The sequence below is a fragment of the Sciurus vulgaris genome (assembly GCF_902686455.1).
Source record: "Sciurus vulgaris genome assembly, chromosome: 6".
NCBI lineage: Eukaryota > Metazoa > Chordata > Mammalia > Rodentia > Sciuridae > Sciurus > Sciurus vulgaris.
In genome coordinates this window covers 143,192,361-143,212,364 of record NC_136466.1, presented here as the reverse complement: position 1 = coordinate 143,212,364, position 20,004 = coordinate 143,192,361, and the positions used below count along the sequence as shown (strand labels likewise).

At 38.0% G+C, this 20,004-nt stretch overlaps 1 protein-coding gene and 1 pseudogene across 2 annotated transcripts in view; both read right to left on the bottom strand.

The window, feature by feature from the left end:
* Window positions 1–20,004, bottom strand: part of ADAMTS12 (ADAM metallopeptidase with thrombospondin type 1 motif 12) — a 329,970-nt gene that overhangs the window by 110,629 nt on the left and 199,337 nt on the right. Inside the window, exons 6-9 of the mRNA XM_079144478.1 lie at window positions 14,868–14,992; window positions 10,175–10,324; window positions 3,528–3,671; window positions 2,814–2,958 (exon numbers count right to left, since the gene is read on the bottom strand). Of these exons, the coding sequence (XP_079000604.1) occupies window positions 2,814–2,958; window positions 3,528–3,671; window positions 10,175–10,324; window positions 14,868–14,992 (564 nt within the window). The remainder of the gene's footprint in view (window positions 1–2,813; window positions 2,959–3,527; window positions 3,672–10,174; window positions 10,325–14,867; window positions 14,993–20,004) is intronic.
* LOC306663889 (dynactin subunit 6-like) lies at window positions 6,340–7,322 on the bottom strand (annotated as a pseudogene). The gene is made up of 2 exons: window positions 7,064–7,322; window positions 6,340–6,660 (listed from the first exon to the last, which is right to left on the bottom strand). The product of its transcript is annotated as a dynactin subunit 6-like (transcript).

Below are 20,004 nucleotides of genomic sequence, written 5' to 3'. Positions count from 1 at the left end.
AGGCACTGCTGAGTGAACAAAAATTTCCTCAGAAAGCTCATAGTGGAGAAGGGTCTAGATAAGTAAACAAGAAACTGCAATACAATCTACAAAAAGACTTTGTCAAATAATAGGATATGATTCCCAAATGGTTTAAACTGAAACCTAGATGGCAAGTAAGAGTGATAAAGCAGAGATATCACAATGTGCAAAGTTCTGGAAGTAGAGGAGAACCCAGCACTTTCAAGGAATGGAGGCAGTTCAGTGTGAATGAACGTGGAGTGTAAAGGAGGACTTGACCAGAAGGAGATGGAGTGATGTTTTCTCAGTACGCAACAGACACCTGAAAATTCTTACCTCTATAAAACTTCTAAAACTGTAGATAAACTGTTCTAAATATTTTAAGTGCATCCTTCAGTTGGCAAGAAACTAAGGCTAAAAATGTACCAGAAGTGTTAATTTAGCTATAGAAAGCAAGTAATCTAGATCGTAGGTTTACTAGGCACTTTAATACGGCAGGCAATACTTAGAGTAGACGCAGGGTTGGAAGTTGGAGATAGTTATTATTAGAGATGTATATTCAATATATATCTTATTGGACACCTCCATATAAAGCCAGAACCCCAAAAGATTGGTTCTTAAGTGAAAGGGTGAACTAAAATTATCTTGGTACACAGTCAGAAAACGTGCCTGCTTTGACTTTCAACTTTTGGTGTGGTAAATTGTTACCCCTGAGAGCTTAAATCCACACTAGTCCTCATGCTGCCCACATAGTCAAAACAAAACAAAACAAAACAAAAATCAATAATTTATTTTAAGTTGACTCAGCAATGGTCAATTCTCTTAGAATGTGCCAATCATATAAGGTCTGAAGAAAACCCCAATATGAAGTTTTATAACCAAGATCTTATAATAAAAGTAAAAATCACAGAAGGAGATAACATATAACTAAGAGTAGGAAGAAGCCCTACCTATACAGACTAACATAAGACCCAGACCACTGGAATTATCCAGCATAAATTATGAAATAAATGAGTGATAAATGCTTAAAGCAATAAAAGGTCACATTAAAGAGCTAAATCAGGAATAAGATAGCATAAAAATGACAAAAAATTTAGAAAAATAGCCATAGACTGTTAGATGTAAAAAATATAATAAATGAGATTAAAATACAAATGGACAGTTTAATAGAAGACATATCTGAAGAGAAAACTAGCAATTTAGAAGATAAACATGTAAAAAGATGGCAAATAAGGATAATTTCTAAAATACGAAAGATTAGTGATGAAGTCTAATAAACACATAATCAGAGTATTTATTGGTTTAAAGTATAGAAGGTTAAAACAATATTTTAAGAGTAAGTCCAGGTAATTAGAGAATATGATCCTGAGCATATTTTAAAGTCATTTTAGAGAATTAAACTTTACTGTAAGGGAATGGGGAATCTGTGACCTACTTTAATCAGAGGGGAACACAATTGAATTTCCATTTATAAAGTTGCTTTGGCTGCATTTGGGTGGGTGGAGGAAAACAGAGGGTGGGGTAATTGGTTTTAGGAAGGAGACCAATAAGGTAACCACTATAGTCAACTAGGCACAGATGGATTTTAGAGATATTTACAACTGGAGTCACTTGGTAACCAGTTAGAAGAAAGGGTGAGGGTGTTTTGCACCAACTTTACCTTCTCTGTTAAGTTTTGCTTGTTTTAAGTGGTTTCTTACTTCCTCCTCTAAGTTCTTTCAATGTCTCTTTTTGCATTTATTTCACTATGTTGACATTTTTGTGATTTCCTTTGCCTCCATGAGCTCCTTGAAGACAGAGACTTTGTCTTATTAATTGTTGAGGGTTTGTCTTTTTCATCTCATTCAAAATATAGCATAGCACCTGGCAAGGATTCAGTGAGAACTGTCGTCTTGTCATCTGCATGTCAATAGCTAGACTTTTGCATTAAGAGTTGAGTTCCAGAAGTAGGCAGGATCCAAATCATAGAATAGTGCCACACAATGAGGTAGGATTTTATCCTGTGGTCTGTGGGGTTCTCAGAACCAAGTAAAGTCATGGTTATATTTGTGGGTTTTAAAATAATTAATCCCTGTTATTATTATTTTGTGGTACTGGGGATTGAAACCAGGTGTGTTCTACCATAATCAACATTTTCATTTCTTATTCTGAGACACAGCCTTGCTAAGTTGCCCAGGATGGCCTCCAACTTTCAATCCTCCTGCCTCAGTCTCTCAAATTGCTGGGATTATAAGCATGTAACACCATGTCTGGCTATATTTGTGTATTTTTAAAGCAACCAGAGCAACAATTTGAATAGCAGAGATACTAGATAAGAGTTAAAATAGCAAGGAAAGATAATGAGAGATTGAATCAAGACAGTAGCTGGGGTAATCAAGAACTATTCAGAGGGTGTGATGTCAAGGCTTGACTTATCATTTGGATATTGAAAATAAAGGAGAAGAATGAATTGGAGATGAATCATATTCCTACCTTGGACAACTTTAGGTATTGTGCTGGTTGCTATGGGGTTGACAGGCATGAATCACTGTGAATCCTGAAAATCCTCAAGGAACTGTCTCAACCACCATCTGGTTGCAAAAAATTGTAGATTCCAGAATTCCAAAGAGGCAGGATCGAAGAATATAAATGACCCCAAATTTAAATCTTCTGTTTTTTATGAATATAAGCATATTTATACCTTGCCATAAATATAAACCTTCTGTTTCTGGATCCTCCAATTTCCAAGTATTTCCCTGGCCCTTTTTCCAGTGTGCTAGAGAGCTCAAGCTCTGTACGTATCCACTAAGAGCACCAAGATACCCAATGCTTACTTCAACTTCCTGGCAGAAGGTAGCATTGGGGCCATACTGGAGCTGGCATTGGTGATGGACATCATAGATCACTCCAGGGGCAATGACCTTGGACTTCAAGCCTTTCTTTTTGGGAATGTCATCAAGACAGAAACCCCAGCCTCGGCTGCAAACAAGTTAATAGAAATGAGAGCAATTATTTATGATATTCGCTTCAGTGTTTCATTCAATAAAAACTTTCATTCTTCTAGTTCACTCTTTGTCCTTCAAGACAGTTTATTTTTACATGCCAGAGAACCCTCTGGGCCTAAGAAGGGACTTAAAGGAAATGCAAATCATACCCCATACCATAAGTCTAGTTGTTTTCTAGGAAATAAAAGCAGTGGGAAAATTGTAAAGTCATTATCTTACCTCCAAGAAGGTTTGGCTAAACACTCCTGGTGCTGGTTGTTCCCCAAACTTAATTCTCAGTCACATCATAAGAAACCAACTTAGAGTGGGAGCAGCCAGGCAGTGCAGGATGCTCACTTGGCTGTGGCTACAGGGCAGAACCCACCTAAATCTCAGGGTCAGAAAGCAAAGGAGGAATCCACCCCTGTGGTGCTGCCCTGATCCTGTGGCCTGGGGGATGGAACCAAGTCTCTCCCTGGCATCAGCTCCTCTGTGTAAAAGTCAATGCAACTTCCAATTTCAAGAAACCCAAGTGAGGCTGTTATAAGATGTACCGTCACTTACTCCAAGAAGCGGGTGATATACTCCTTGCTGCATTTGGACCACGTCAGTGGAGTGGGATCATACTGGAGCTGATGGGACATGATGTACGGGTGCCTGCCCACAGGCTCACAGTCATTTTCTTTCCCATCATGCTGGATGCCGAAGCTGACACAAAGCACAAAATATCAAGCAAGCAGGCATTAAACAGGGAGAAAAGTCATGGTTTCTCCAAGGTGATAATAACCCAGAGAAAACTCTTTTGTATAGGAGGAGCTATTTAAAAGTCAGACTTTGAAGTTGGAGAGGTATAGCTAATTCTGAACACAGAAGTACAGGGAATGTTGTATGCATGGCTTTACCTCAACTACACACTTGTGAGAGCCACGTGGCTAATTCAGAAACTGCTCTTCAGTAGAAATAGTTTGTTTTTCAATGTCTCAGATAGGTTTTAAATTTCCTTCTGGAATTCTATTTTCTGTTTCGGTAATTCACTTAGGAACTAACAAAGGTGGCATGAAGCCTTAGAGATGGATGACTAACATCACCTTGGGCTGTCACAAATGGATTTTTAAATTTCCTCTCAAAATAAGTGAAAGCATTCACCTACACATACTTAGGTGAGTTAGTTTGATTTCTCTTTTGCATTACATATAATCAGTGATGAAACAAACAAGTTTCCAAGAAACAGTGAGGTATCTTTGCTAGTAAATTCCAATGAGTGTCTTCTTAGGATATTAGTGCATTACATCTTCTTTCTCTGGGCTGTCTCAGATCATTTCATTGATTTTTCCCAGTATTTCTCAGTTTGGTGCAGAGCTAATTAGAAGTATATGGCCAAAAAAGAGCTAAATACTCAGAAGCATCTTTTCCCACATGCAAAAGCTTCTCAGAAAACTCCTGAAGTCTTCAGTCCTTTGGTTTGGGTCTTACTAAAACATTTATTCCAGTGTTCTAAATCAAGCTTATGCATCTTCTATTAGTTTTTCTTACTTGGTAGAAACTCTAAACATTTGTTTTCCTTCCTTCCTTCATTTTTTCTTTTTTTTTTTTTATAATATTTTTAGTTGTGGATGGATACAATACCTTTATTTTATTTATTTATGTGGTCCTGAGGATTGAATCTAGTGCCTCACACGGGCAAGGCAAACACACTACTACAGAGCTACAACTCCAGCCCCATTTTTTCTGTTTTTGCCATTTAAAAGAATGTTTTAGGTCATCTGCACATGGTCCAATGCCATTTTTTTTAAATTACCTTTTAAAAAATCTTAGTTTGGAATAACTGCAAACTGAGATGCAGTTGTGAGAAATAATACAGAAATAATTGCATGTTTTTGCCCCTTTCCCCCCATAGGAACATTTTGCAAAACTGTAGTACAATAACACAATTAGGATACTGATCGTGATACACTCAAGAAACTGAACGTTTTCTCACCACATAATCCTCATGTTGCACTTTATAGCTGTACATACTCTCCCCTCCCTCAAATCCCAAAATGTTTTCTATTTCTATAACTTTCTTGTTTCTATAATGCTTTATAAATGGAATTGTACAGTAGGTCAACTTTGGTGATGGTAATTTTTCACTGACCATCATTCTTTGAAAAGGTACCAAGGTTGTTGCATGTATTAGTAGTTCCTTCCTTTCTCTTGTGTCCCATGATGTGTACCCATCACAGTTTTCTCAACCATTTACCCTGATGGGTTAAAACATCCTGGGTTGTTTCCTCGTTTTGGTTATTATGATTAAGCTTCCACAAACATTCATGTATAAATTATTATATGAAAATAAATCTTCACTTCTCCTAGATAAAAGACAGTAGTATAATTGCTGGGTCATATGGCAATTGTGGGTTTAGTTTTAGAAAAGCTGCCAAATTGTTTTCTATTGTGCTTGTACCATTTTATCTTCTCTCCAACAATGGAGGTATGATCCACTTTCTTTGCATCTTTGCTGACATTTGATGTCATAACTAATTTTTTTGTCATTCTTTTTTTCTGTCTTTGTAATACTAGTATATTATAGTTATACTTAATATTGGGATTTGTTATACCATATTATTTTAGTCATTCTTGTAGGTGTGTAGTGTTATATCATTGTGGTTTTAATTTTTATTTCCCTGATAGCTCATGATGTTCAACATTGCTTCATGTACTAAACATATTTGCCATCTGTGCATTCTTTTGGTGAAATGTTTATTGAAGTCTTTTGCACATTTTCTAATTGTATTTTTTTACAATTGAGTTTTGAAAGTTGTTTGTATAGCTACTAGTCTCTTGTTGAATGTATGACATATTAGTATCCTAAGGTTACCAAAAAAATTATCACAAACTTGGTGACGTACAATAACAGAATTTCATTTCTTCACAGTTCTAGAAACCTAAAAAGTCCAAAATCAAATTTTGAGTGATTGTAGAAGGCATTGAATTTTTTTAGGGCTTTTATTGGGTTTTTTTAGTCATATACATAACAATAGGATTCATTTTTTTCTGTCACCAGCAGTTTTATTTAGTTTAGTATATGCTAGAATGTAAATACATAACCACATGTCATTTCTGTAGTCTTTTGCATAATCAATTTGTGGCTAACATTTTATGTAACAAAAGAAAAAAATGAATCTGTAAATTATCAGATAGGAGCAAAGGCATAGGAAAATAATACATTTTATATAAATTATAATGGAGAGTTACAATGGAAATCCATTACTTTCCTCTGTCAGTTTTATCAAAGTCAACACATATTATTATGTGAGCTGCTAAGAATGTACAGACACTGTGTCCCTTTCAAAAGACAGTAGTCAAAGAGGGGACGTTATCTTGATATACACTATTCTCAGTTCTTAACTGGAGTCGAGCTTCCTTTCATAGTCTTCTTTAGGTGGTGATAATTTGGCAAGATTTTCATCAAGAAATCCAACTGTACTGTCTGGGGCTGTGGTCACTCAGTTTGCATCTAATAAAGACAGTCTGCACCATAGATCACTGTATTCTCAGGGATGACTTCAAAAGTATTTAGGTTGCAACAAGCCCCAATGATGCAACCACTTGTCAACATTACATTTCTGCCTACATATGCCGTTTGATTCAATGACATTATTATCCCCCATTTTCATGGCACAGGAATAACAGCTAACTTCAAACACATTGTTGGTGTCTGTTGGAGGCCGCTGCCCTGTAGGGCCCACAGTGGTAGCTGGCCTCGCCCTAACATGGCGCCGAGAATCCCAACCACAAAGAAAAACAACTCTAAGGAAGTGCTTTCTATTGGCTGACTGATCTCTTCCACGTCCGTCCTTAGCTCGTGATTAGTACATGTCCTCATTACCCACCATTAAATGTCCACGAGCCAAACGCCTGACCCGTTCGGTGATTGGCTGTTACATCCTATAAAGCTGCGTACTTTCCACGGCGAAGAGAGAGAGCTGCCAGCGAGAAGAAGAAGAAGATGGCGGCGGAGAAAGAAGAACCAGGCACTCGGCTCAGAGCTCTCCCATAAAAATAAAGACCTTAAAGCTCCATCTGAGAGCCGAGTCTTCATTGTACTCATGGGACGAGACAGGTGTCAATGATCATAGGTTTGGGTTCTGGATCTTCAGTGTCAGAGGTGATATTATCTGGATGAGCATTTATGATGAGGGCCTGTTCTTCTATCAGGTTACCTTCACCAATCTCTATTGGTGCAGCTTCGGCAATAATTCATGCTTTGGGTTGAATCACCATCCTCGGTCTTATAGTTACATCTCCTCTGATTTTACTTTCTATACATACAACTGCACCAGGAGCCATCTTCATATTCTTTTGAATCTTCTCTGCCATGGTACCAATAGGATTCCTTTTGACATAATTATAAAAGCATGGGATATGATTTGTTCTAATTCAGTCCCATTTCAGTGTCCATCTGTTCATTGCTAATATGCAGAAATACAAATGATTTTATGTATTTATATCGCATCCTGTGAGCTTAGTGAACTCACTTATTCTCCTTTTTGTAGGTTGTATGTGTGTGTGTGTTCCATGGAGTTTTCCAAACATAAGATAATGTTCTCTTCAAGCAGGGAGAGTTTTATTACTTCCTTTCTGATCTGTATGCCTTTTGTTTCCTTTTCTTGTCTAATTGCACTGGCTGAAACTTTTAGTACTATGTAGATTAAGAAGTGATGAGAATGGCATACTTGCCTTGTTTCTGATCTAGGGAATATATTCAGTCTTTTCACTATTAAGTATCAGCAAGTTGTAAATCTTTTGGAGATATTCTTTATCAAGTTAAGAAAGTTTATTTTTATTTCTGAGAGGTTTTAAAATAATAAACAGGTACCGATTTTTGTCAAGTGCTTTTTCTACATCAGTTGTGATCATGTCATTTCTTTTTAAAATACTCTACCTATATATTTTTAAAAGCCATTGGAATGGTTTAATGTAAAAAAAAAAAAAAAAAAAAAAAAAAAAAAGAAAAAGACCAGAAAAAAATAACATCATTAAGATAAGGGTACAGAACTAAAATCACAAAATCGGGAGGAAGGAGGAGAGATCACTGGCTTAGAAATCTTAAGACCAAAGAAAGCTCTTAGGCATTGAGCATTAAAAAAAACAAAAACAAAAACAAAAAAAAAACAAAACAACAACAACAACAAAAACCTTCTGAACTCTCTAAATTTCATTACTGAGAAATGAATATGTCTTCTTTAGCCTGTTACTATGGCAGATTACACTGATTGTCAAATATTGAGCCAGCCTATACCCTTGACATAAATTCCTCTCAATCATTGTGTCCATATCATTTTTTAAAAATATATATTGCTAAATTATACTTGCTAATATTTAAAAAATTTTTGCACTCATATTCATGAAGGATATGATTTTTTAGTTTTCTCCTCTTATTGTCTTTGTCTGATATTGGTATCAGAGTAATACTAGCTTCATAAAGTGAAGCTTTGCTAGGTTTTCAATTCTCAGTTGATGACAGGTCTTTTCTTTCAGCATTTGAAAAATATTGTGCCACCTCCTCTGAGTCTCCATCGTCTGTGGAGGGGCACCTATTGTCATTCCAGTTGTGTGTCCTCCTACAGCTGCATAAACATTTCCGACTGCTTTCAAGATTTCTTGTATTCCGATTTCAAAGTTTAATTATGACTGGCGGTGTGGATTTTCTTTAGTTTTAACCCATTTGGGACTTTTCGCAGCTTTTTAAATCTACAGGTGTGTGTCTCATCAAATTTGGGGAGTTGTCAGTCATGTGTTCTGTAGGTACTTTTTCAATCCCATTCTCTGTCCTCTCTATCAGACTCTGTTGACACACATATAAGACATTTTGTTCTAATCTCATGGGTCTCTGAAGTTCTGCTCTGACTTTGAACTTAATTTCTTGTAGTCTTTTTCTCTTTGTTTGGATCACACAATTTTTATTCCTTTGTTTCCCAGTTCACTGATTCCTTTCTGTGTCCCCTCTACTCTGCTTTTGAGCACATTCACTGAGCTTTTTATTTTGATGATTGCATTTTTTAGGTTCCACAAAGTCCATTTGATTCTTCTTCTTTATAGGTTTTATACTGAAAGTACAAACTCAGGCTTCCCACAAAAGCTCTTTGGATAGCTGTGTTATCAGGGGTGTCACTACTGACTTGTGCCCCTGACGGGGAGCGAGTGGGATTTCCGGTACCCACAACCACCGCACTGACACAAGAGGGCGGAGTGCTCATTGCTGCCCTGCAAGGATGAGCGTCCCTGTGCCTTACGTGACTTTTTAAATACCCAAGTAGCAGTGCTGAGAACTTCATTATAGCCTGGCATGGATGGATGTCTTGGCTCCCCACACAGGCTTTGCTAGCTCGCAGAGGCAGGAGGCCACAGGGCTGTTTTGGGGGTTTTGTTTTTTGTTTCCTCCTCCTATGATGTTTGGCTGAAGTAGAACAGTTACTGTCTACAAGTTAAAAATGAAGTTTTAAATAAATAAGCTAAGATCTTCCCCCGTGGAAACTTTGATATTTGGCTCATTCAGAATCCTCATTATACCTCCACTCAAACATTCTGAAACCTGTCTTCAAGAGATTCACCAAATCAAATTCACACATTTATATTTTGCAACAATTTTGGTATCCTGTTAACTGAAGCTCACTTAATGTTCTTTCCAAGTTGTTTCAATTTCTTATTTATTTCATGTTTTCCTTTAATACATGTAAAGTCAAAGGAGGTTAACAATAGTTAGCAACAGTATCTACTTCATAAGTTGTTTGAGAAGATTCAATGACACAATGAAAAGCACAGTAGCATGCAGTAAGGACTCAAAAACATCAGGCTTGTGACTTTTTAAGTGATATTAATATTACCATTTTCTAAGAACAAATCAGAGGTTATTCCTTAATTAAACAACTGAGTTAATTCAGCAGTAACTGGTCTCCTTGTCTCCTCTCACCCCATTCTAAGTCAGAGAGCTGCGGTGGTCTTGGTAATACATGGGTACAAGCGGTCAGGGCAGAGAAGACGGAGGAGTTTGTGAGGTGTGCTCTTTTCCCACCTTACAGATGGAGAAGTGGAGGAATAGCAGGTTGAGCCTCAAACCACACAACAGCCACGTCTCCCAACATCCAGTTTAAGGTACTTTTCATTCCTTCTACTGATCCTGCTGCATGAACACAGCAAGCACATCTCAACTTCCTTGGCCCTTCCTTTACCTGTGTCCCAGCTCATGAGCGATTGTGAAAGCCAGAGGGAGTCCGGAGTCCTCATTGATGTTACAGCTGCGGTGCGGCTGGCACATTCCTGACAGATGGGACAGACCCAGGGTCTCACAGGGGCGATTGACACCAGCACAGATGTCTTTTCTGAAAGCAGACAACAGAGATGTTTTAGGGACCCCAAAAAACATCTGGAAGAAACCTCCTTCCTGGAAACATGTCTAGGTGTAAATTTACATCAATATAATCTGAAAACATGCTTAAAATTATGAAAGCCCATGTGAATAAAGGGAGCAGTTTTAAATTCATTTAGTTTATTCTGATTTTATCTCTTAATTACAGAACTTCCTTTACACTTAAAAACTGTGGGGAAATGTTTAATTATTTTATTTTGAGTTGCTTTTATTCTTGATCTCTGGATGCCAAATTAAATGATTTGACCAACAAGAGAAGATTTTATTGAAAATTAACATTAATTTGAGCTTTTAACTATGGAAGGGATAATCAGAAGTGACTGGGGTTTTCCCAAAACGAAACTTCATTTTGGTCCTCCTTAGTTCTCTGTTCAAACTCATCAGGGAAATGCAAATCAGAACGACACTGAGATTTCATCTCACTCTAGTCAGAATGGCAATTATAAAGAATAAAAATAATAGGTAACAAATGCTGGTGAGGATGGGGAGAAAAAGGTAGACTCACACACTGTTGGTGGAACTGCAAATTGGTGCAGCCATTTTGGAAAGCAGTATGGAGATGCCTCAAAAGACTAGTCATGGAATCACCACTTAACCCAGCTATCTGATTCTTCAGTATTTATCCAGAAGAACTAAAATCAGCATACTATAGGGATACAGCCACATCAATGTTTATAGCTACATGATTCACAATAGCCAAGTGAATGAAATCATGGCATTTGTCAGTAAAAGAACAGAACTGGAGAACATCATGCTAAGAGAAATAAGCCACACTCAGAAAGTTAAGGGTTGAATATTTTCTCATACACAGAAGCTAGGGCAAAATAGGAGGAAAAGGGGGAGACCCCATTATAATAGAAGGAAGATCAATAGAGTAGAGGAAGAGATTAAGGGGAAATGAGGAGAGAGAGGAAGAGGAGGGAACTGAAATGAAATTGACCAAATTATGTGGTAGATTTATAAATCTACCACAGTGAATTCCACCTACAAAGCATCAATTCAGAGAAAGTGGAGTGGATGAATGAAGGAGGGAGTGGTGAAGTGAAGTTGGGGAGGGGGAGAAAGAGGGAGGGAGAGGGAGAGAGTGGGAGGGAGTACTGGGGATTGAGGTGGACTGCATCTTATTCCATGCATGTACGATTGTGCTGGGATGGACCCCACTATTAGATTTAACTCTGGGACACTAACAGAAACATTTTTAAAGACCTCATTGAAGAACTTTTTCTCATTTATGAAAAAGGTAATCGTTTCTACCAATCTATACAAAAATCAAAATCACTTGTCTAGCCCCAGTATACCGTCAACAGTTCACAACTGAGGGAGTGCACACCGCCCCACCCCCCAAACTCCACTGCATCTTGCTGCTTGTTTGAACCAGAAATTCACTATTGTCTGACCTTGGAAAAAGAAAGGAATGGCTCCTAGGACCTCACCAAAAAATAGTTACAGTTTTTAAGTATCAAAATGTGCTCTCATTCTGTCACAGATTATTTCAATCACTGACAAGAGTTTTGGAAGAGTGGCTAATTAGGCATTTGAGTTTCTGCAGTATATGAAGAGCTCTTGGCCAATGCCTCTTGACTAGCATGAATACCAATGAGGTCCTGAGCTTTAGCTAGTTGAATCCTTAGTTAGTGGGGTTGTGTAGGCCTCATTTTTAACATCAAGTGGTCTCCTGTTTTTGTGTCCTTTGGGCCTTGGAAAAGACCCACGGTGTGAGAACCTGTGTGAGGGGTATCTATCTGGACAACAGTAGCTGGAACGAAGGGAGCAGCTCATTCCCAGCACACACAACACAGATTAAGTCCTGCCCTGATTGGCAGCAACTGCTGCCTGGTTCATTGTTGGATAGCTAGGTCATACAACCCAAGCATTTAAATATTTCTATAGAAGAAACAATCAGCTATGCTCCCATCTTTTCTGCAGGATGCACTTGTTACTATTTCACTCAAAAATTGCAGGTCTTCAGGGACTTGCTAGGAAAACATGAGTGGCATGCATTGCCAACACACTGACTTTCTCACTTTGATATGGAAAGAGTCATGTCCATTAGATAACTGTGCATGGAGAGCCTACTAAGTGTCTAGCATTAAAGGAGGGAGGAGGTAATAAAACACTGTAGGAATACAGTTCTTGCAGGTAAGGGGCCTCAGCTTCAACAAGGAGAGTAGCTCTACCTCCACCATGCACCAGGGACACGATGTAAGAGAAAATATGCCTTGGCATGCAGATACTAGCTGCACATGCAGAACACATGGAGTATGTTCCAAGTCAAATCCACCTTCTCTTGAACACAGCTCTTTAGAGAACTCTGTTAATGTGGATCTCAGAATAGTCTGAACTGGCTAAGCTCAGTCTCACATCTCCTTTTCTCCCAGATCCCACTAATTTTTTCAGTCCACTGGTTTTCAAAATGGTTTGGGTGGGAATTGATTTTGCTTTTAAACCCTTCCAAAAGGACATGTGTCAACACCTAGAGGCAGTTTCAGTTGTCACGACTTGGAAAAGGATGCTATCGGCATCTCATGAGCAGAGGTCAGAGATGCTGCTAAGTGTATCACGACATGTAAGACAACAATCCACAAAACAGAATTATACAGCCCCAAATGCCAACATTGCTGAGGTTGAGAATTTTAGAAATTAAAAGTCTCTCCACTTTTAAGAAGGTCCTGGGAATGGATTGTCCTGTGAAGGACAGGCTTCCCCAGAACACTTGGGCACTGTAACCACCCAGTGCAAAGAATATCCACAAGAGATGAAAACCAGTCCCCACACTCTCCAAACGTCTGCCTTACTCTGACTGGGAACTTCAACCATCAAAAGCACTCTTCAAGTGAAATTATTAAACCCTAATTAAATGCATATATGTTTCCAGGGAAGTCTTTAGCATAAACCTATAATAGTAGGCTCCTTAGGTTCTGTGTGACACCTTGGGCTGATCAGTAGCTCCCCTGGGGAACAGGTTGGTATGGATGTGGAATGTAAGCACAGGGGCTCTGGTTCTCTGAAGAGCAGGGCCAAGAGGCTTCCTCTGCTATATATTTTTGAATTTATGGATGTCTCCAAACCTGCATAGGGTGCCCAGAGAACTAATTTAGCCCCTTTAGAATGTAAACTCTTCTTTTGTCTAGATTAAAATAGTGTCTGGCATATAGTAGGTGCTCAATGAATGTTTGAAGCATAAGTAAGCAAACATAGACTTCAAAGGACCTGGGTTGACCAGGAAAATTCACTAGCTTTTCATGATTATGAGTCCTGGAAGGTTTGATGGTTTTTATTAGCACCATAAGGTCTATCTGTGATCAGAATAGAACTATATCATTATAGGGGTAAAAGAGAGAAAGGTGTAACCAAACCATTCTGCCTATTCAGTGGAAGATCTGCTCCCTGTATTCTCAGCATCAGTTAGTTTGTGTTTGCTTTATGCTTTAAAAAAGAAAATAGATTTCTGTAGAGAGAGTTGCATTTTATTAATTGGGGATTTTTTTTTTCTTTTCTTTATTTGTTCTACTTTGTTGTACATGACTGTAGAATGCTGTTATCCATTTTGATAGATCTTACATAAATGGAGTGTAATCTCTCATTTTTCTGATTATATGTATTGTAGGATCAGAATTTTTTAAAAATAAAGAATTGGAAATCCCACTGGTTTAGAGTTACAGAAGTCTTTAAATTTTTTTTATTGATTGCATTGCAATTATATGTAATAGTGGGATTCATCGTGACATGTTTATACATGCACATAACATAATTTGATCATTTCATTCCCCAGAACCTCCCTTTCCCTTCCTACCTCCTTCCCCTGAAACCCTACTGGTCTCCCTTCTATTTTCAGGAGATCACTTTTTCCTCCTTTTTTTCTTTCTACCTTCCACATGTGAGAGAAAACATACAACCCTTGACTTTCTGAGATTGGCTTATTTCACTTAACATGATGTTCCCTAGTTTGATTCATTTTCTTGAAAATGACATAATTTCATTCTTCTTTATAACTGAATAAGATTCCACTGCATATTTACATCACATTCTATTTATCCATTTATCTGTTGATGGACATCTAGGCTGGTTCCATAACTTGGTTATTGTGAATTGCATTGCTATAAACCTGGGTATGCATGTATTACTGCAGTATGTTGATTTTACTTTTTTGGATAAATACCGAGCAGTGGTGTATCTGGGTCATATGAATGGGAGTTACAGGAGTCTTTAATGAGGCTCTGGAAACAAGCTTCTTGATTGATTATAGAGCTAAATAAAGCAGGCAGTTTTAAAGATGATATCTTCATTGTGCTGCAGTTTGTCAGCAAGGAGAGCTCTGTTATTAGCTAAGTGTGATGGGTATCAGGAGCTGCCTAGGCCACAGTGGCGTCTTCCACTGATGACCAAAAGCAGCAAAGAACAGAGAGAATTTCACAAATGTGAGTGGCTGTCAAGTCTTTCTGCTACTAGCTCTCCCCAACTTGCTGCCCTCAGGTTCCTCATAGTCTCTGGCATACCTGGTGAGAAGGACAGCCACATCATGATGGACAGGGTTGAGGTCACTCTTGGGATTGATGCTCTTCTGCCACTTGCAGAAGCTGGACAATGTCTTCTCTGCATGGTGAACTATTTTCAGTCCTTGCTGGAGAAAGAAGAGGAAGAGACTGGCATAGGTGAGCTCACTGTGGTCAGGACTCATTGCATCCCCAGAAGCATTTAAGAGAGATGAGCTCAGGCTGTGTGCATAGACATTTGGGAAGAATTTGACAGAGGCCAACTTACTTCTCTGGACTAACTCTGCTCTAAACACTATTGTTCTCATGACTTCATTTAATAAAAAACCCGAATGGGAGAACTCTGGGACAGAAATTACCACCAGGACAAGCAGCCCTTGAACAGAAATTAAAAATATATTATCAAAGGCCAACAACTGTTAAAGTTCTATTTGTAGTGGCTCTCTGAATCCTAAACCAATACAATTAAAGAGGCACTTAAAGTTCTAATGGAAAATGAATATATTTTCAACAAAAAGCTTCCTCAACTCATGAGGTATCCTTCAAGGCTGGGGCTGCACTGGATTTTCTTGTCTATGGTTTCCAACTTGGTTTGACATCTGTGGGTGGAGGACAGATGTAATATAATCTCTCTTGGCTCTAACCCAGCAGGATAATTGGTCATCTGACAGCAATTAGGATGCTGTGGTAGATACCCTCAGTCTGCACTTTCAAGTGATTCTGAGGTCCAGCACAGTCCCTGAGTCATCCATTTGGCTCACAGTTCCCATTGGGGACGGGAAGAAGATTGTTCCAAATTAAATGGATGAGCATGTCTCAAATCAGGGAGAAGAAAAAAGGCATAATCGGCTGTAGAAGGACTATAGTTGAGAGTCATCTAAAGGAGAAATTACTTTCCCTTGCTGCACTTCTTCCAGGCTTCTATGCAAGCTGTTGTTAGTTCAGGGAGGAAGATGAAGATCCTCACTGGCCCACTCTCAGCTGGGACTATTACTATGGGCTCAGCCCAAGAACTTTGGGAGAATATCTGCATCTGCTTGTTTCTCTACTATTCTATATTTTTCTGAGAACTGCATTTAAATCAAACAAAGCCTAAGGGGCTTCAGTTACCCTTCATGAAAATACAGAAAGTGGTTCATCATGCATGAAAACTCATCAAACTGCTTCACATAAAGAATTTAAATGGAAGAAACAGACTTCATTAATTATCCTTGTCATCAGCCACATCATCTAGCAGAATGAGGTATGGAGGCGGAGGAGGAGGAAGAGGAGGAGGAGTTATTCCAGGGGACTAGGAACATGGAGGAGCCAGCCTCTGAATCAACCAGCCAGGCTGTAGGAGAGCCATGACCTTCCCTAGATGGGAACAGGTCATGCCCGCCCACCATAAAGGATTGGTGAGGCAGCATGAATCTGAATGGCAAGGAAGAGGAAGGAAGTGGAGTGGAAAAAGGAAAGAAAATGGAGAAAGTAAAGGAGAAAAGGGGAAAGGAAATAAACATTTCTTGATCATTTACTATATATCATTTTCATATGTTATCTCATTAAAGTAAATCCTATCTACTAACCATTATTTGTAAATTAAAAAAGCATTATTATTTTATTTTATAAGAGGAGGACTTCAGAGATGTCAGGAACTAGCTCAAGGACATTCAGCTAGGATTCTCAATTAAAAATATGAGAACAAATGTTCCTAGATGAAACTTGTGGTTGTAGTTGGTCACTGGCTTCACTGGGATGGTGCCTCAGTTGTCAACCCCCTCAGACAGGAAGACAGAGCATCAGACATCAGCTATGATCAGACATCTTTAAAATCTGTTTTCAACCCCACATTTCTTTCTTTCTTTCTTTTTTTTTTTTGGGTGGGGAGGGCGGTGGATCTCTGAGAGAACACTCATTAATTTGAAAAATAACATTACCATTTACAATGGTTTCAAAGCAATGAAATACTTAAGTATAAAACTAACAAAACAGGTACAGAATCTGTATCCTGAAAATTACATAATGCCAGTGAAGAAAATAAAGGCCTAAATAATATGCCATGTTCATGGATTAAAAGATTCAATGCAGTAAGATGTCTATTTTCCCATAATCTATATCTTTATGCAATTCCTATCAAAATCTTGGTAAAGTCTTTTGAAGACATACATAGGCTCATTCTAAAATTTACATGCAGAACCCAAGCTTCAGATCAGCTAAAACAATTCTGAACAAACAAAAATAAATGGGATGAATCACTCAACCTGAAATGAAGGTTTACTTAATAGTTATAATAACCAAGATGGTGTGACACAGGTGCAGGGGTAGACACACAGGTGAAAGGAACAGACAGATAATCCCCAAAGTGACCCACACTAGCATGCCTAACGGATTTTTGACAAAGGTAAAAAAGCAGTGCATTGAAGGGAAAATGGCCTTTTCCATACGTAGTGCTGGATGGCAAGAAATAATAATCCAACTAAAAATGGGGAAAAACCATACATACACATTTCTTAAAAGAAAAACATACAAATGGTCAATAGGTATCTGAAAAAGTGCTCAAAATCACTATTAGGAAAAACATAAATTAAATTTCAAAGGAATACCATCTCAGCTGTTAGAAAGGCTATTATCAAACCAATGACAGATGGGAACAGGAAAGACAGCAAAATGAAGAGATGTAACTTTCCCATGTTCATATGTGAATATACCACCTGGGAAACTCCACATCATGTTCAATCACAAGAATGGGAAACTGTACTCCATGTATGTGTAATATGTCAAAATATATTCTACTGTCATGTATAGCAAAAAAGAACACATTTTTAAACTTTAAAAATGAAGATAACAAGCATTGACAAGCACATGGAGAAGCAATGCTTGCACACTGTGGGTGGGAGTGTAATTTAGGACAGACATTATAAAGAACAGCATGGAAATTTCTCAAGAAATTAAAAATAGAACTACCCTATGATCCAGCCATCCTACTACTGGGCAGGTATCTAAGGAAAATGAAATAGACATGCTGAAAAGACACCTGCAGCCCCAGGTTTACTGCAGCATTGCTCATAATATCCAGACATGGGATCAACATAAGCATCTCCTAATGGAGTAAAGGAGAAAGGAAACGTGGGATATATGCACAACGAAACATCAGACAATCTTGCAAAAGAAGGAAGTTCTGTCACTTCCAACAACAGGGATGAACCTGGAAGACTTCATGTGGGATGAAATGATCCAGGCACAGAAAGACAAATAGCATCTGATCTCACTTAGGTGGAACTCAGAAGCAGAGAGCACAGGTCAGGGATAGGGATGTGGGAAGATGTTGGTCAAAGGATTCAAAATTTCAGTTTAGACAGGAGGAGTAAGTTCAAGAGATCTACTGTATGACATGGTGACTAGTTAACAGCAATGTTCTGTAGACTTCAAAGTCACCAAGAGCACAGATTTTAAGTGTTCTTAGCATACACACACACACACACACACACACACACACACGCACACACACACACACAAATTGTATGTAAGGTAATACGTATGTTCATTAGCCTGACTTAGTCATTTCACAATGTAGACTTATTTCAAAACATCATGCTGTATACAATAAATACAGACAATGTTTATCAACTTAAAAACTAAATTTAAAAATACAGAGAGAAAGAAAGGGGATAAAACAGAAGTAAAATTTATGGACATCATTTAAGAAGAATCAAACTAAACATGAGAGAAGACTCTAGTGGTAACTGCAGATTATCTAATTTCCTAATATATCTAAGTCCTGGTGATGGTATACATAATAATAAATCTATATGCCATGTGCTTATCACATAGGTCTTATAAATTACTTCCACATACTTCATCTCACTTGTTTTTGTAAGTAGTTCAGAGAGAAAAGATTAACTCCCATCTACAAATGATAAGAATGTTTACTGTGGTGGCTGGAATTGGTATAGTCTGCAAGTGGCAAAGCCACAAACAGTGCCTAGATCTTAATATTTCTCTTAGCAAGACTCACTTGGTAATCTACCAAGACTCACTTGATATCTAAGGAAAATATCATTTCCTTAGATATTTGACGAATATATTCCCACATCACTAACAAGAATATTTCTGCATGGATGCAACTGGTTACATAAATGGTTGGTTCTATAATGTTGTTTTACATCTTTAGGTCTTTTATGGGTCCTTCATTATTTTATTAACACTCCAAGGACTCTATATCCTGTACAACTCCCTACTTTGCTGAGGTGGATGGGTGGGTCTTGAAGACCTGATGATGATAAATAATCTGAAAACTTACCAAACTTTCTTTAGATGCTCAAGAATGCCTAGTATGGTTATAAACACCTGTACCTGATTATGAACTATAATGCTCATCAAACCCAAGATATTATATTCTAAAGGAAGCTAGACAGTTAAAGATCTCATCAGCTGTCAGCCATATCCTCCTGATGGTTGTCATATGAACTAGAGTGGCACTTGGCGACAGCTAAAGTCACACTCAACAGATTAGACTACCAGAGTCAAGGAAGGGAAGCTCAAAGGAAATGCTAGAGAAATCAGTAAGATTCTAGAAATTCTTTGAAAGACTTCTCAATTTAATGTCACTGTGCTATTGCACCTGTCTGCCATGGCTTTCCATTCTAGTATCTATTTTATTGTTCGCAGGGAGCTAGAAAGCAAGGCCATCAGGACAAACTCTCACTCCAGGAACCAAGAATTAAATGGTACTTGTGATCTGAGATTATTGAGCTGTCTGTCATGGTTTTGAAATGAGGGCCTGGCATTTACTTTACTCTCTTTTCCTTGGTGATACCAATTTACATCACAGTTAAATCTTCCCTGAAGGATTCTAATAAGGTAGTCTAATAAGGTAGCTATTGGATTTGTTCCTCTCCCTTGCTCTGGAAGTCAGTTCCCATTTTTCAGACTTGTAACTTTCTCTTTGATTACACAATGAAGTTCAAGGGAACATCTTTGTTCAACAGCAACCCAAGTTCTGTTTCTTTGTTTGAAAGGAGGAACTACAGACAGAATGGGAACAGCTCAAAATAAAAGATATTAAGACTAAAAACAGGAACAAAACATACATTTTAATAAAGAGACATAAACCAAAAAACAGGTTTGTATTCATTTTAAATAAGAGAAATACAGATAA